Here is an 18,253-nt window from a genome sequence, read left to right as displayed (position 1 = left end):
TTGCCTCTTAGTGTCAGGGGGACTAGCAGGGTAAATACCTGGGGTAACGAGGATAATATAGGGCTTGGGTGGTATTGTGGTCGGTGCAGACTCGATGGTCTCCTTCTGAATTGTTGGGATTCTACGATTCTAATCTATGATTCACTTAAATAGCTAATCATTGAGAAATCACGGTAGAAAGATTAAGGCAGAATATGGTTCAAAGTTGCAGGCAGAAACAGTTTAAATAGAGAAACATGCATTAGATAGTGTAAAGGATCCAGTAATTATAACTGTTATACATATACTTCTGTGGCTATAGGTTTACTGTAACAAATGGCTTATTTTTTAATGAGAATGCTCACTTAATTGTTATAGCTGTCAGGGTTGATTCGGCATCAATAAAACAATAAAAAAGCTTAACAACAGCAACTTGCATCTAAAGATTGCTGCAAAAAGACATGTTGTCGAAGCTTTTTGTCTCGCACTCATCAGGGCAATCGGAAGAATACCAATCTCAGGGGAAACACAACTTTATGCTGTATGAGAAGAGGGTACTGATTGGTTGACAAGTGGACTCTGATTAGTGGAGGCTTTGCCATGGAGAATGCAATTGTTGATAGTGACTGACAATTAACTGCCAAGCATTGTTTGAAATTTAAACCAGACAGCTTGACTCGGATTGCTCATGGCATTGCCCTAAAGAATCAACCAATGAATGACTGTCACTTATTTTGTGTAGCTGAAACAGGTGAAATGTGTGTACCTGTCCCTTCTGTCTGCAATGCACAGGCCCTGTGTATTGGTATCTGTAGCTTCCAATACACACAAATGTCCCACACTGGCACTCAAATTCACATACCACCTTACTCACAGGTCTTTATGACGACGCAGTATCCTGCTAATAGAGAATACCTCTCATTTTGCTACTGCATATTAGCAGTATGACACAGCTAGTTTCACCTGTTGCTCAAGGTTTTGAGATACCTTGTCCTTCCAGCATAACCTGAGGTAGACTGAGCATTTTTCAGCCTGAAAATGACGGCCTCAGGTTTGCCCGACATACAGCATGAAATGATGAGATCAGAGTGCCCGTTATCCCACAAGATGCACCCTATTTCAGCATCAAGTTTGCATGGTGAGCCAATAGCTCAGGTCCTATTAATGATGAGGCCAATCTTATAGCGCATCAGACTGTCAGGATTCCAACATGTGTATTGACCAGTGAAGGTGGGCTTAGGGTAAAGAATCCCCGAAGCAGATTTTTCAACTAGTACATCAAGGAGGCTGGGGAAATTTGCTATGTCCGCTACGACTCTCACCAATGTTTACAGGTGCACCATAGAAAACATCCTTTCCAGATGTATCAGAGTTTCCTATGGCTCCTGCTCTGACCAAGACCGCAAGAAACTACAAAGGCTTCTGAATATAGCCCAGTCCATCACGCAAACCAGCCTCCCATCCATTGACTCTGTCTACACTTCCTGCTGCTTGGCAAAGCAGCCAGCATAATCAAGGACCCCACACCCAAGAAACATACTCTCTTCCACCTTGGGTCACTGTCTGTGTGGAGTCTGCATGTTCTCCCCGTGTCTTCGTGGGTTTCCTCTGGGTGCTCCAGTTTCCTCCCGTAGTCCGAAAGACGTGCTGGTTAGGTGCATTGGCTATGCTAAAGACCCCAAGAGACATACTCTCTTCCACCTTCTTCCGTCAGGAAAAAGATACAGAAGTCTGAGATCACGTACCAACCAACTCAAGAACAGCTTCTTCACTGCTCCCATCAGACTTTTGAATGGACCTACCTTATATTAAGCTGATCTTTCTCTACACCCTAGCTATAACTGTAACACTACGTTCTGCACCGTCTCCTTTCCTTCTTCCCTGTCTACTTTATGAATGGTATGTTTTGTCTGTGCAGCATGCAAGAAACAATACTAGACAGCATGGTGGCACAGTGGTTAGCACTGCTGCCTCACAGCGCCAAGGACTTGGATTCAATTCCCGGCTTGGGTCACTGTCTGTGCGGAGTTTGCACGTTCTCCCCGTGTCTTCATGGGTTTCCTCTGGGTACTCCAGTTTCCTCCCATAGTCCGAAAGACGTGTTGGTTAGATGCATTGGCCATGCTAAATTCTCCTTCAGTGTACCTGAACAGGCGCTGGAGTGTGGTGACTAGGGGATTTTCACAGTGACTTCATTGCAGTGTTAATGTAAGCCTACTTGTGACACGAATAAATGAAAAATAAAATACTTTTCACTGTATCCCAAAACATATATATATTATATTTATATATATAGGGACAGTGTGTAACATAGCAAAATTTGTGGATGTTACTAAAATAGGTGGGAAAGCAGGCAGTGAAAAGGATATAAAGATTTTACAGACGGATATAGATAGGTAAGGAGAAAGGGGCAAAATTTGGCTGATGGAATTTAATGTGGATAAGTGTGAGGTTGCCCATTTTGGCAGAAAAAATAGGAAGGCAAATTATTACCTAAATGGAAGCAGATTCAAAATACATCTGGGAAGATGGATCTGGGTGTCTATATTCATGAATCACAGGAAGTTGGGATGCAGGTGCAACATGTAATAAAAAAGGCAAATGAGATGTTGGCATTTATTGCAAAGGGACTGGAGTAAAAAAATAGAGAAGTGATGTTGCAATTGTATAGGGTGTTGGTGAGACCACATCTGGACTATTGTGTCCAGTTTTGGTCTCCTTATTTGAGGAAGGATGTGGTGGCATTGGAGGCAGTTCAGAGGAGGTTCTCCAGATTGATTCTAGGGGGAAAGGGATGACATATGAGGAGAGATTAAACAGTTTGGCTTATACTCACTGGAGTTTAGAAGGATGAGAGGGGATCTGATTGAGGTATATAAAATACTAAAAGAGTTTGATAAAGTAAATGTAGACCAAATGTTTCCCCTTGTGGGGCAATCTAGAACAAGTGGTCACAGGAATAGGTTGAGAGATGGTAGATTTAAAACTGAGATGAGGAGGAATTATTTCTCGCAGAGGGTGGTGAATTTGTGGAGCTCGCTGCCCCATAATCTTTTAATTTTGCAGAAAAAAAGGGGGGCACGGTGGCACAGTGGTTAGCCCTGTTGCCTCACAGCGCCAGGGACCCGGTTCAATTCCCAGCTTGGGTCACTGTCTGTGTGGAGTTTGCACGTTCTCCCCCGTGTCTGCATGGGTTTCCTCCGGGTGCTCCGGTTTCCTTCCACAGTCCAAAGATGTGCGCGGGTTAGGTGGATTGGCCATGATAAATTGCCCCTTATTGTCGGGGGGACTAGCTAGGGTTAATATGTGGGGTTATGGGGATAGGGCCTGGTTGGGACTGTGGTCAGTGCAGATTTGATGGGCCGAATGGCCTCCTTCTACACTGTAGAATTCTAAAGGGCAGAGGAGTCTGAATCGGTGAATCGTTTCAAGAAGTAGATAAGATATATTTCTGATTTTCAAAAAGGGAGAGGGATATGGGGAGACAGATGGGGAGGTGGATTTGAGACCAGGGGGAGATCAGCCTTGATCTGATTGAATGGCGGAGCAGGCTCGAAGAGTTAAATTTGCCGACTTCTGCTCCTAATTCCTGTCATAATAAATAAAATTAAATCAAAAGGAAAGGGGAGAGAGGGCTCCATGTGAAAGGTGAATTTGAGAGCAGGATGGAGCAGATTAGGACATGTAGGGGAGGGGGGTGGACATGTTAGTGACATGTTGTACATGTATGTACACACACTGCACACACACATGTACACAGACCCCGCCCCGGCTCCCTGCAGCGCCCAGTCCCGGCCTCTGATCAGCGGCAGGCGGGGAGAGAGTGAACTCCAGCCCGGGGACAGGGACAGGGAGGGCCGGTCCTGATGGTTTTCCTGTCGCTCTCCCGCTGGATCCGGAGCCGAGGCCCCGACCGCTACTGGCGGCACCGGGAGCTGCTGCAGCACGCCCGGGTGAGAGAGTGCGGGAGGCCCGGGTGAGAGAGTGCGGGAGGCCCGGGTGAGAGAGTGCGGGGGGCCCGGGTGAGAGAGTGCGGGAGGCCCGGGTGAGAGAGTGCGGGAGGCCCGGGTGAGAGAGTGCGGGAGGCCCGGGTGAGAGAGTGCGGGGGGTCTGGCCGGATCCCCGGGGCTGGAGTTTGGGGCCGGATCCCCGGGGCTGGAGTTTGGGGCCGGATCCCCGGGGCTGGAGTTTGGGGCCGGATCCCCGGGGCTGGAGTTTGGGGCCGGATCCCCCGGGCTGGAGTTTGGGGCCGGATCCCCCGGGCTGGAGTTTGGGGCCGGATCCCCCGGGCTGGAGTTTGGGGCCGGATCTCCGGGGCTGGAGTTTGGGGCCGGATCCCCGGGCTGGGTTAGAGGGCGCGGGCCGGGGTTGGGGCTTTGGGTCCCGGTTCTGATCCCTCTCTCTCTCTGTCTCCCGGCAGCATTTCCGCGGCAGGAAGAGCCGCTGCTACAGCCTGGCGCTGCGGACCGTGCGGAGAGCTCTCCAATACTCCACCCGGGACAAGAGGCTCAAGAAGCGGAACATGAGGCTGGTAAATCCCGGCACACTGCGGCAGCGAGCCGGGGAGGCGACTCACCCGAGCCCGAGGCCCAGAGCAGCGGCCTGGCGGTGGATATGGGGAACTGGGTGGATATGGAGCACTGTGCTGTATTAACCTGGGTGGATATGGAGCGCTGGACTGGACTAACCTGGGTGGATATGGGGCACTGTGCTGTATTAACCTGGGTGGATATGGAGCACTGTGCTGTATTAACCTGGGTGGATATGGAGCACTGTGCTGTATTAACCTGGGTGGATATGGAGCACTGTGCTGTATTAACCTGGGTGGACATGGAGCACTGTGCTGTATTAACCTGGGTGGACATGGAGCACTGTGCTGTATTAACCTGGGTGGATATGGAGCACTGTGCTGTATTAACCTGGGTGGATATGGAGCACTGTGCTGTATTAACCTGGGTGGACATGGAGCACTGTGCTGTATTAACCTGGGTGGATATGGAGCACTGTGCTGTATTAACCTGGGTGGACATGGAGCACTGTGCTATATTAACCTGGGTGGATATGGAGCACTGTGCTGTATTAACCTGGGTGGATATGGAGCGCTGGACTGGACTAACCTGGGTGGATATGGGGCACTGGTCTGTATTAACCTGACTAGATATGGGGCACTATGCTGTACTAACCTGGGTAGATATGGAGCCTTGGGTGGATATGGGGATCTGGGCTCTATTAACCTGGGTGGATATGGGGATCTGGGCTCTATTAACCTGGGTGGATATGGGGCACTGGGTGAATATGGGGCACTAGGCGGATATGGAGCATTGTGCTGTATTAACCTGGGTGGATATGGGGCACTGGTCTGTATTAACCTGGGTGGATATGGGGCATTGGTCTGTATTAACCTGGGTGGATATGGGGCACTGGTCTGTATTAATCTGGGTGGATTTGGAGCACTGGACTGGATTAACCTGGGTGGATATGGGGCACTGGTCTGTATTTCCCTGGGTGGATATGGGGCATTGGCTTGTATTAACCTGGGTGGATATGGGGCACTGTGCTGTATTAACCTGACAAGATATGGGGCACTGGTCTGTATTAACCTTGGTGGATATAGAGCACTGGGCTGGGTTAACCTGTGTGGATATGGGACACTGGGCTGTATTAACCTGGGTGGATATGGAGTCCTGTGCTATATTAACCTGACAAGATATGGGGCACTGGGCTATATTAACCTGACATGATATGGGGCACTGGGCTATATTAATCTGACAAGATATGGGGCACTGGGCTATATTAACCTGGGTAGATATGGGACACTAGGTTGATATAGAGAACTGGGTGGATATGGGGAACTGGGCTGCATTAACCTGGGTGATTTTGGACCACTGGCATCTGTTAGCCTGTGTGGATCTGGAGCACTGGGTGGATATGGGGCACTACACAGTCTTAACCTGGGTGGATAGGGAGCATTGTGCTGTATTAGCTTGGGTAGATATGGAACACTAGGTGGCTATGGAGTACTGGGCTGTATTAACCTGGGTGGATATGGGGCACTGGGTGAATATGGGGCACGAGGTGGATATGAGCATTGTGCTGTATTAACCTGAGTGGTTATGGGGCACTGGTCTGTATTAATCTGGGTGGATATGGGGCACTGGTCTATTAATCTAGGTGGATATGGGGCACTACTCTGTATTCACCTGTGTAGATATGGAGCATTGCGCTGTATTAACCTGGATGGGTATGGGACACTGTGCTGTATTAACCTGGGTGGATATGGAGCACTGCGCTGTATTAACCTGGCTCTGACGATGAGGTTCTGAAAGCCTTCCGGCAGTCACTGTTCGAAGATGTTGAGGGGAGTCCTGCATTGACCCAGCTGTTCATTTCTGTGCCTTACTCTTCACAGAATTGTTACGGTGCAGAAGGAGGCCATTTGGCCCATCATGTCTCGCTGGCTCCTCAAACAAACATGACTCAGTGCCATTTCCTTGCCTTTTTCCTGTACCCTTGCACATTGTTCCATTCAAATAATCATTGGTGCCCTATTGAATGCCTCAATTGAACCTGCCTCCACCATGCACTCTGGCAGTGCATTCCAGACCCCAACCACTCGCTGGATAAAAAGGTATTTCTTTTGCAAATCACAGTAAATCTGTGTCCCCTCATTCTTGATCCTTTTACGAGCGGGAACAGTTTCTCCCCGTCTACCTCTGTCCAGTCCCATCATGATTTTGAACATCTCTCAAATCTCCTCTTAGCCTTCTTCTCTCCAAGGAGAACAGTCCCAACCTCTCCAATCTATCCTCATAACTAAGTTTCTCATCTATGGAACCATTCTTATAAACCTCTTCTGTACTCTCTCCAATGTGTTTGCATCCTTCCTATAGTGTGGTGCCCAGAATGGTACACAATACTGCAGCTGAGGTCAAAGAATCATGCAGTGCAGAAGAGGCCTTTCGGCCCATCAAATCCACACCAACATTAGAAACACCTGAACTCCCACCTTATCCCACTTGCCAGCACTTGGCCCATAGCCCTGAATGTTATGGTGTGCCAAGTGCTCATCCAGGATGGAGGCAACCTGCCTCTACCACCCTCCTAGGCTGCGCATTCCAGACCATCATCATCCTCTGGGTAAAAAGCTTTTCCTCACATCTCCCCTAAACCTCCTGCCTCTCACCTTAAACCTATGTCCCCTTGAGACTGACCCTTCAACTAAGGGGGACAGCTGCTGCTTATCAACTCTGTCCATGTCTCTCCTGTAGTCTGAAAGATGTGCTGGTTAGATGCATTCGCCATGCTAAGTTCTCCCAGAGTGTGGCGACTGGGGGATTTTCACAGTAACTTCATTGCAGTGTTAATATAAGCCTACTTGTGACACTAATAAATAAACTTTAAACTCATAATCTTGTGCACCTTGATCAGGTAGCTCTCAGTCTTCTCTGCTCCAACGAAAACAACCCTAGCTTATGCAACCTTTCATCATAAATTAAATGTTCCATCCCAGGCAGCATCCTGGTAAACCTCCTCCGCATGCTCTCCAATGCAATCACATCCTTCCTATAATGTGGTGACCAGAACTGCACACAGTACTCCAGCTGTGGCCTCACCAATGTTCTATACAACTCCAACATGACTTCCCTTTTGTAATCTATGACTCGATTGATAAAGGCAAGTGTCTAACAAGAATCTTGTATAAATTCAGCATAACCTTGCTGTTTTATTTTATGCCCCTATTAATAAAGCCCAGATTACAATATGCTTTATTAACTGCACTCTCTACCTGTCCTACGTTCAATAATCGATGCATGCATACACCCAAGTCCCTCTGCCCATGCATCCCCTTAAGAATTGTACCCCTTCTTTTATATCGGTTCTCTTAGCCTTCTTCCCACCAACATACATCACCTCACACTTCTCTCGGAATATGTCTAATCTACGCAACAGCTTTTCAGAATGTGCGAGCTAATTTTGGGTATCCCCTCTGACTGTGGCAGCCCCTCTCTGATGTATTTGCAAACCAGAATGACTCAACTCCGTAAACACAGGCTCTAAATGAACCCAAATCACGGATACGCTCTGTCTCAAATCATCATCCAGGGCACATGTAAGGGAAAATGATTCGACACATTTACTTTCATTGAAAATTCACTTGCTCTAAACGTCCAGAGCTTATAGTGAAAGAAATGAAGAATGTTTTGTTCTGTTTCAGCTTTGGATAAGCAGGATTGCAGCTGCGTCCCGTGAGCACGGACTCAAATATCCAACGTTGATCAGTAACCTGGTTAAGGTGAGGGTGCAGTCCATAAATATTTCAATGGATTTGAGCGTGGCACACTATTTGTATTTCACTGTGCGGTAAAAGGTTCTCGTGAGCTGTATGTTAAATTTGCTTCTTGGCCGCTGTCGCCTCCTGAATCAGAAGATGATGGATTCAGGGCTTGAGAACTTCCAGGCTGTCACTACAGGGGCGGATTAATGTCTCAGGCATTGTCTTTCTGAGCGAGGTGTTTAACTGCACTGTCCGATGGTGTTGGTGGACGTGGAAGTTCGTTGATACTCGTGTAGAACAACATGAGAGTTCCCCCAGTGTCCTGGCCAATATTCAAACAGTCCTGCCGGAACAGATTAATTAGTCCTTTATCCAATGTTTTGGGGCCTTGCTGTTTGCAGATTGCCAGCATGGTGGCACAGTGGTTAGCACAGCTGCCTCACAGTGCCAGGGACCCGGGTTCAATTCCCGGCTTGGGTCACTGTCGGTGTGGAGCTTGCACGTTCTCCCCGTGTCTGCTTGGCTTCCTCCCACGGTCCAAAGATGTGCGGGTTAGGTGGATTAGCCACGCTAAATTGCCCCTTAGTGTCAGGGGGCTAGCTAGGGTAAATGCATGGAGTGATGAGGATGGGGCCTGGGTTGTGGTCGGTGTAGACTCGATGGGCCGAATGGCCGCCTCCTGCACTGTAGGATTCGATGTAAAAGAGAGCACACTCCCAAATCAAACAGCCAACTTGTTCTGAGGGGGCTTCAGAAAGCCTTCTGAATACAAAATCTCTGCACAGTAATTTGTCTTTCTGTCACGTCAGGTTGACAAAAGAATGCAGGAAAATTAAAATTAGATCGCCAATTAGGGAACCATTTTGTTCTGGCTTCATTGAAAAAAAAAACCCACGTCACACTAGGTGCCGTCAATATAATGGGTCTGTAAAACCTGGAGTGCAGACATAGAAGAAATTCATAGTTGCAGTTTTGAAATGAAGGCTAAGGTCGAACCTTAAGATGATTCGATTCAGTCCCTTCTCCAGCTTCTGGTGTCCGCTCCAGAGCAGCATGTGGAGAGAGTGGGCTACCAGCTTTCTGAGGGTGGACTAAGTAGTGGGGCGAGTACAAATACTGTTAAATTACTGAAGGCAAGGTTGACAGGAAGTTCTGTGGCGACTGGTGTGAGTTACGTGTGAGATTTACTAGGATGCTACCGGGACTTGATGGTTTGGGCTATAAGGAGAGGCTGGATAGACTGGGACTCTTTTCCCTAGAGTGTAGGAGGCTGAGGGGTGATCTTATACAGGTCTATATAATAATGAGGGGCATAGATCAGCTAGATAGTCAACGTCTTTTCCCAAAGGTAGGGGAGTCTAAAACTAGAGGGCATAGGTTTAAGGTGAGAGGGGAGAGATACGAAAGTGTCCAGAGGGGCAGTTTTTTCACACAGAGGGTGGTGAGTGTCTGGAACGAGCTGTCAGAGGTAGGAGTAGAGGCAGGTACAATTTTGTCTTTTTAAAAAGCATTTAGACAGTTACATGGGTACGATGGATATAGAGGGATATGGGCCGAATGCAGGCAATTGGGACTAGCTTAGTGGTTTAAAAAAAAAAGGGGGGCGCATGGAGAAGTTGGGCCGAAGGGCCTGTTTCCACGCTGTAAATCTCGATGACTCTATGACCCGGAGTATAACGAGCTACTTCCAGCTAGCGGATCTGAAGCCATTTGAGAATATAGCGTATAAAAGCTGGAAAAACCCAGCAGCTCGGGCAGCATCTGTGGAGAGAGAAGCAGGAGTTAATCGTTCCAGTCCAGTGTGACACTTCTTCAGAGCGGAATACAGCAGGTGGAATACAACAGGTCAGGTTTGGGAATCTAAGCACCATTGGAACTTGCCAGAATTCTCAGCAAGGTCGAGGGAGCCGGGTTTGATTCCCGGCTTGGGTTACTGTCTATGTGGAGTTGGCACATTCTCCCCATGTCTGCGTGGGTTTCCTCCGGGTGCTCCGGTTTCCTCCCGCAGTCCAAAAGACATACGGGTCAGGTGCATGCTAAATTCTCCCTCAGTGTTACCCGAACAGGCGCTGGAGTGTGACGAGAAGGGGGTTTTCACAGTAACTTCATTGTGGTGTTAACGTAAGCCTACTCATGACACTAATAAATAAAAAAGTTGGCGTGGAGGTTTTCTGTGGATTTTTAAATCTACTGTCGCAATGCAGTCAGCATGCGTTAAAGTGCATCTGTGTATCAGCAAACGATTCCAGTTTCCCTCGGACTGCACGTACATCTCCGTTCGAACAAGTCTCTCAGCCTGAGACTCGAAGGTAAAGGAAGTTCTGAAAACTGGATGCGATTCTCTCTCAATAATTAAAAGGTTTCTTTCTCTTTGGCAGTGCCAAGTGGAGCTGAACAGGAAGGTCCTCGCGGATCTGGCCATATACGAACCAAAGACCTTCAAGTCTCTGGCAGCGCTCGCTAAGAGGAGGAGAGAAGAAGGCTTCAGCGATGCGCTGGGTGACGGTAGAGAACCCACCGGCATATTTTCACGCATCGTGCACTCAGGCTAAAGGGGCGTGAGCGTGAATATTTTCCCACAATACTCCTTTACCTGATTGACTGTTAGTGCTGCCACTTTAACAAACTGTTTACGGCAGACTGCCTCTTGCACCAACTCTGAAGATCTTGGCGATCCTCCGTCTAGACTATTTGTCAAGATTTTTCAATTACTGTGTGGGCTTGACTGTGACAATTGTGCGCAGAATTCTTGCAATAAAGTTTTTGTAGTGAAATGTGATAACTTGCAAACGATAGTTTTGGGGAGGGGACGCTGGGGGTTAGCTGGGTCGCTGTGGGCAGGCGGGGTCGCTGTGGGCTGGCGGGGACGCTGTGGGGTAGCGGGGACGCTGTGGGGTAGCGGGGACGCTGTGGGGTAGCGGGGACGCTGTGGGGTAGCGGGGACGCTGTGGGGTAGCGGGGATGCTGTGGGGTAGCGGGGACGCTGTGGGGTGGCGGGGTCGCTGTAGGGTGGCGGGGACGCTGTGGGGTAGCGGGGACGCTGTGGGGTAGCGGGGACGCTGTGGGGTAGCGGGGACGCTGTGGGGTAGCGGGGACACTGGGGTAGCGGGGTCGCTGGGGGGTAGCGGGGTCGCTGTGGGCTGGCGGGGTCGCTGTGGGCTGGCGGGGTCGCTGTGGAGTGGCGGGGACGCTGGGGGGTAGCGGGGACGCTGTGGGGTAGCGGGGTCGCTGTGGGGTAGCGGGGTCGCTGTGGGGTAGCGGGGACGCCGTGGGGTAGCTGGGACGCTGTGGGGCGGCTGGGAAGCTGTGGGGTAGCGGGGACGCTGTGAGGTAGCTGGGACGCCGTGGGGTAGCGGGGACGCCGTGGGGTAGCGGGGACGCGTGGGGTAGCGGGGACGCTGGGGGGTAGCGGGGACGCTGGGGGATAGCGGGGTCGCTGGGGGGTAGCGGGGTCGCTGGGGGGTGGCGGGGACGCTGTGGGGTAGCGGGGTCGCTGGGGGGTAGCGGGGTCGCTGTGGGCTGGCGGGGTCGCTGTGGGCTGGCGGGGTCGCTGTGGAGTGGCGGGGACGCTGGGGGGTAGCGGGGACGCTGGGGGGTAGCGGGGACGCTGTGGGGTAGCGGGGTCGCTGTGGGGTAGCGGGGTCGCTGTGGGGTAGCGGGGACGCCGTGGGGTAGCTGGGACGCTGTGGGGCGGCTGGGACGCTGTGGGGTAGCGGGGACGCCGTGGGGTAGCTGGGACGCCGTGGGGTAGCGGGGTCGCTGGGGGGTAGCGAGGTCGCTGGGGGGTGGCGGGGACGCTGTGGGGTAGCGGGGTCGCTGTGGGGTAGCTGGGTCGCTGTGGGGCGGCTGGGACGCTGTGGGGTAGCGGGGACGCTGTGGGGTAGCGGGGACGCTGGGGGCTGGCGGGGACGCTGGGGGGTAGCGGGGACGCTGTGGGTTGGCGGGGTCGCTGTGGGCTGGCGGGGTCGCTGTGGGCTGGCGGGGTCGCTGTGGGGTGGTGGGGACGCTGTGGGGTAGCGGGGACGCTGTGGGGTAGCGGGGACGCTGTGGGGTAGCGGGGTCGCTGGGGGGTAGCGGGGTCGCTGTGGGCTGGCGGGGTCGCTGTGGGCTGGCGGGGACGCTGTGGGGTAGCGGGGACGCTGGGGGGTAGCGGGGACGCTGTGGGGTAGCGGGGACGCTGGGGGGTAGCGGGGACGCTGTGGGGTAGCGGGGTCGCTGTGGGGTGGCGGGGACGCTGTGGGGTGGCGGGGACACTGTGGGGTAGCGGGGACGCTGTGGGGTAGCGGGGAAGCTGTGGGGTAGCGGGGACGCTGTGGGGTAGCGGGGACACTGGGGTGGCGGGGTCGCTGTGGGGTGGCGGGGACACTGGGGTAGCGGGGTCTCTGTGGGGTAGCGGGGACACTGTGGGGTGGCGGGGTCGCTGTGGGGTGGCGGGGACACTGTGGGGTAGCGGGGTCGCTGTGGGGTGGCGGGGACACTGTGGGGTGGCGGGGTCGCTGTGGGGTGGCGGGGACACTGTGGGGTAGCGGGGTCGCTGTGGGGTAGCGGGGTCGCTGTGGGCTGGCGGGGTCGCTGTGGGCTGGCGGGGTCGCTGTGGGCTGGCGGGGTCGCTGTGGGCTGGCGGGGTCGCTGTGGAGTGGCGGGGACGCTGGGGGGTAGCGGGGTCGCTGTGGGGTAGCGGGGTCGCTGTGGGGTAGCGGGGACGCCGTGGGGTAGCTGGGACGCTGTGGGGCGGCTGGGACGCTGTGGGGTAGCGGGGACGCCGTGGGGTAGCTGGGACGCCGTGGGGTAGCGGGGACGCCGGGGGGTAGCGGGGTCGCTGGGGGGTAGCGGGGTCGCTGGGGGGTGGCGGGGACGCTGTGGGGTAGCGGGGTCGCTGTGGGGTAGCAGGGTCGCTGTGGGGCGGCTGGGACGCTGTGGGGTAGCGGGGACGCTGTGGGGTAGCGGGGACGCTGGGGGCTGGCGGGGACGCTGTGGGGTAGCGGGGACGCTGTGGGCTGGCGGGGTCGCTGTGGGCTGGCGGGGTCGCTGTGGGGTAGCGGGGACGCTGTGGGGTAGCGGGGTCGCTGGGGCTAGCGGGGTCGCTGTGGGGTGGCGGGGACGCTGTGGGGTAGCGGGGACGCTGGGGGGTAGCGGGGACGCTGTGGGGTAGCGGGGTCGCTGTGGGGTAGCGGGGACGCTGGGGGGTAGCGGGGTCGCTGTGGGGTAGCGGGGTCGCTGTGGGGTGGCGGGGACGCTGTGGGGTGGCGGGGACACTGTGGGGTAGCGGGGACGCTGTGGGGTAGCGGGGAAGCTGTGGGGTAGCGGGGACGCTGTGGGGTAGCGGGGACACTGGGGTGGCGGGGTCGCTGTGGGGTGGCGGGGACACTGGGGTAGCGGCGTCTCTGTGGGGTAGCGGGGACACTGTGGGGTGGCGGGGTCGCTGTGGGGTGGCGGGGACACTGTGGGGTGGCGGGGTCGCTGTGGGGTGGCGGGGACACTGTGGGGTAGCGGGGTCGCTGTGGGGTAGCGGGGTCGCTGTGGGGTGGCGGGGACACTGTGGGGTAGCGGGGTCGCTGTGGGGTAGCGGGGTCGCTGTGGGGTAGCGGGGACGCTGGGCGGTAGCGGGGTCGCTGTGGGGTAGCGGGGTCGCTGTGGGGTAGCGGGGTCGCTGTGGGGTAGCGGGGTCGCTGTGGGGTAGCGGGGACGCTGGGCTTTAGCGGGGTCGCTGGGGGGTGGCGGGGTCGCTGGGGGGTAGCGGGGTCGCTGCCAGGAGAGTGGGTGTGTTTGCGACTCTTGAGGAACTAAGATTCATTGATAGTGATAGAGCCTGTGATTTATTGTCGAATGGGAGAATGTACTTGGAAGCAATGATAATTGGTTCTCCTCTTACAAAAGTAGCGCAAATGTGAATGACAGTTTCCTGCAAGGGGGCAGCCTTGTGACTCGTACAGTCAAGGAAGGGATTTCGAAGGGAAGTCTGTCTCTTTGCTCCCTTGCATTACTGCTTCCACTTTAACCCAAACTATAATTTGTGCTGCTTGGGAGAGACGGTGGCATCGAGGTCACTGAACATGTAATCCACTTAAAGCTCTGGGGGCGTGGGTTCGAGTCCCACCATGGTAGCTGATGGAATTTAAATTCATAGAATCGTAATATCCCTACAGTGCGGAAGGAGTGCATTTGGCCCACCGAGCCTGCACCGACAACAATCCCACCCGGGCCCTATCCCTGTAACCCCGCGTATTTACCCTGCCAATCCCCCCGGAGACAAACAGGCAATTTAACACGGCCAATCCACCCAACCTGCACATCTTTGGACTTAATAAATCTGGAATTGAAAAGTGAGTCTCAGTAATGGTGACCGAAACTGCCATTGATTGTCATTTAAAACCCATCTGGTTCACTAATGTCCTTTTTAGGGAAGGAAATCTGCCGTCCTTACCCAGTCTGGCCTACATGTGACTCCAGATCTACGGCAAGGTGGTTGACTCTGAACTCCCCTCTGAAATATCCCAGCAAGAAACTCCATTCAAGGGCAATTAGAGATGGGGCCCCGCCAGAGACACCCACAGGAATCACTTGCTGCCATTTTATTGTGTGTACATACACTCGGTACATCTAGTCCAATGATAGCTGTCAACACAATGTAAATGTTCTGCAGCTAAAACACGTCAGCAGCAAGCTATTGTATGTGGGGATGGTTCACCGTTATAGTCGGGGCTTTTCATCCCACTGTTCGAATAGCTCGGCCAATCTTGTGTGGTTTGCTTTCTGTTAGTAGGGATAGCTCAGACTGGCTCCAACACTTACTCGCAATGATGCTCTGGCACAGTGCAGAAAGAGGCCATTCTGCCCATCATATCTGTGCCAGTCAAAAAAAGAGGGAAACAAAGCAACTAGACAAGCAGGTTCCAGCACTTCAGGTCCAGATCCAAGTACCTTTCAAATGAGCTGAGTGCTTCAGCCACAACCACCAACTTAGACAGTGAATTCCAGACACCCTCTGGGTGGAAAAGGTTTTTCCTCATGTGCCCTCTAAACCAATCACCTTAAGTCTACCCTCCCCCTGCAGTAATTGACCCCTTCGCATGGGGAAACCAGTCTTTTAATGTTGTACACCTCAATTAGTTCTGTGGGATAAAACTGGGGTGTGGGAGTTAATTGGACATTGCAGAGTTGACGCAGACGCAGGGCCTCCTGCTGGTGTAAGGTTCTCACTGGAATCTGCAGAGACTGAAAACAGAAATCCTGTCAGCTTGTCCTAAAAGATCAGAGACCGTTTCCTCTTCAATCATTGCTTCTTGTGAGTGTGTGTTTTTCTCCCTCTAGTCTCCCGCGTCTTGGGCTTGTGTGTGTCTCTCTCTCTGCTTCCTGTAAGGACTCCATTCCATTTTCTCACTTTCTCCAGTTCCGTTGCATCTGTCTTGACGATTCTTCCTTCCACAATGGGGCTTCCTTTTCCATCAAACCCCCCTCTCCCCACCATGGCTGACAGGGCACTCAACCATGTCCGACCCATTTCCCACACTTCTGCCCTCCCCCCCTTCGTTTCACCTCCCCCTCAAAAGTCTGTGGGGACCATTCCCTCTGTGATACCCCAGCCCAGTCCTCTCCATCACCCCCGACACCTCAACCCTTCCCTAGGCACCTTCCCATGTAACCACAGGAGTTGTACCACCTGCCCCTCGACCTCCTCGCTCCTCACCGTCCAAAGCCCCAAACACTCCTTCCTGGTGAAGCAGCGAGTTACTTCTTTCAGTTTAGTCTACTGCACTCATTACTCACAACGTGTCTCCTTTCCATTGGGGAAATCAAAAGCAAACTGGCTTACTGCTTTGCAGAACCCCACTCAGTCATCAGACATGACCTTGACCTTCCTGTCACTTGCCATTTCAATTCACCATCTTGTTCTTCCGTTTCTATCCTTAGACTTTCCAAGGAAGCCCAACACAAACTGGAGGAACATCTTCTGATTAGGCACTTTATAGCCTTCTGGACTCAACACCGAGTTTCAGACCACGATCCCTGTCCGCCATTTTGATTGGTTTTTGTCAAGTGTAAGCGGGGTATTTTACGAGGTGGCAAAGAGTCACTCACGAAGCTAATGTCACCGGTACAAAAGAGACCAGAGACCAATCAGAAGTTATCTCGATGATCACAGATACACGGACCTCTCGGACAAGTTCTGAAGTTATCAGTAAAAACAGAATTGTTATACATTTTCTTAATCAGATTCCCCGCCCTTCATTCATTTAAAATTAATTTCATTTAGTATACACACATCAATATAAATCTCTGTCAAGTACCTCAGCCAACTGCAGAATACCTACCTACCATCATGATGATATTTCATTTGTCCATAAAACCCAGACACTAACTCCCTTTTTGGTTAAAGCTACTTTCTTGTTGCCTGGTTATGGTCAATGCTACCATAAGGGTCAAAGTGGATGTTCCCACTGGCTCACTGCCAGGCTTAATAGACATGTGTTCCTGCGTCCAGGGTCATATCTATTCTGTGTCTGGGCAGTGACTGAATCTATTCGTTGTTATTTTGAGGGAGGCAATGGCCCAGTGGTATTATCGCTAGATTATTAATCCAGAAACTCAGCTAATGTTCTGGGGACTCGGGTTCAAATCTCGCCACGGCAGATGGTGGAATTTGAATTCAATAAAAAATGTCTGGAATTAAGAATCTAATGATAACCAAGGAAATCTGCCATCCTTAGCTGGTCTGGCCTACATGTGACTCCAGAGCCACAGCAATGTTGTTGACTCTCAACTGTTGTCTGAAATGGCTGAGAAAGTCACTCAGTTCCAGGCCAACTAGGGATCGGCAATAAATGCTGTCCTGGCCAGTGATGCCCATGTCCCATAAATGAATTTAAAAAAGTTTCAGAATGTGTTACCTCATAAGAATCTTCCAGAGATGAGTTTTGGCTTCCCAGGTCTTTGGCTCTGAACTATTTACCTTTCCCATCACACCTTTCATAACTTGCATTGGCCAAAGTGAACAATCACAGTAAAATACTTGAAATACAAGTTTAAAGTTTATTTATTAGTCACAAGTAAGGCTTACATTAACACTGCAATGAAGTTACTGTGAAAATCCCCTAGTCACCACAGTCCGTCACCTGTTTGGGTCAATGCACCTAACTAGCACGTTTTTCAGACTGTGGGAGGAAACCGGAGCACCCGGAGGAAACCCACGCAGACACGGGGAGAACATGCAGACTCCACACAGACAGCGTCCCAAGCTGGAAATTGAACCCGAGTCCCTGGCGCTGTGAGGCAGCAGTGCTAACCACTGTGCCACCGTGTCGCCCCTACATTTGGAATATCGGCTTACATGTTTTAAAATCATTGTTACTTATTTAGTTCTATTAGAGCATTTACATGTGTGAAAGTTGCCATTTAACTCTTTACTGTTAGTGCTGCCAGTGCCTGTATACTGTCTAAAAACTAAGAAAAATGTAAAATAATTGCTTTCATCAAGTGTTAGTCTGCATCTTGCTTTTACTTTCAGACTGAGCTGACCTTTATTCTACTGTTAACGCTCTGTTCCTTTTCGACAACCACAACTCCCTTTGCCTTTTGTTCCAAGACATCTTTGGAATTTAATCTCTACCGCCCTCTGATCCATCTCTGACCTTCCCTTTGTTTGCACCTGACTCTCTCCCCTTTTCCAACAGCATAAAACCCCCGCCCATTACATTTCTACCTCTCTCCAGCTCCATGGAAGAGTCATAATGGACTTGAAATGTTAACTGTGTTCCCCTCTCCAATGATGCTGCAATCTGCAATGCGTTGCCTTTGTGTCTACCCTCTTTGTTATCTCTGTCTCTCCCCCCCCCCCCCCCCTGCCCCCATGGCTATTGATAATTTCATTCCCCCCCCCTCTGTTTCTCCCCCTTTCTGCCAACCAATTTTTCCACACTTTTGTTCTTTTGATCTTACAGAATACTGAAAAGCCTAGATAGAGTGGACGGGGAAAGGATGTTTCCACTAGTGGGAGAGACT

General features: G+C 52.0%; 1 protein-coding gene across 1 annotated transcript; it reads left to right on the top strand.

Moving 5' to 3' along the window:
* The first annotated feature begins 3,687 nt into the window (after positions 1 to 3,687).
* Positions 3,688 to 11,056, top strand: mrpl20 (mitochondrial ribosomal protein L20). The gene is made up of 4 exons (XM_078238918.1): positions 3,688 to 3,932; positions 4,400 to 4,510; positions 8,195 to 8,272; positions 10,633 to 11,056. The coding sequence occupies exons 1-4, from the start codon at positions 3,846 to 3,848 to the stop codon at positions 10,804 to 10,806; spliced, it is 450 nt and encodes a 149-aa protein (XP_078095044.1). The 5' UTR covers positions 3,688 to 3,845; the 3' UTR covers positions 10,807 to 11,056.
* Positions 11,057 to 18,253: the final 7,197 nt, after the last annotated feature.

The sequence above is a fragment of the Mustelus asterias genome, chromosome 22 (genome assembly GCF_964213995.1).
Source record: "Mustelus asterias chromosome 22, sMusAst1.hap1.1, whole genome shotgun sequence".
In the NCBI taxonomy this organism is placed as follows: Eukaryota; Metazoa; Chordata; class Chondrichthyes; order Carcharhiniformes; family Triakidae; genus Mustelus; species Mustelus asterias.
This window is presented reverse-complemented; position numbering and strand designations above follow the sequence as displayed.

Excerpts from the sequence above, each read along its gene's own strand:
- mrpl20 (XM_078238918.1), top strand. The coding sequence starts at position 3,846 with ATGGTTTTCCTGTCGCTCTCCCGCTGGATCCGGAGCCGAGGCCCCGAC. Across the intron at positions 4,511-8,194 it reads AGAAGCGGAACATGAGGCTG|CTTTGGATAAGCAGGATTGC; the intron begins GTAAATCCCGGC and ends GTTCTGTTTCAG. Across the intron at positions 8,273-10,632 it reads TGATCAGTAACCTGGTTAAG|TGCCAAGTGGAGCTGAACAG; the intron begins GTGAGGGTGCAG and ends TCTCTTTGGCAG.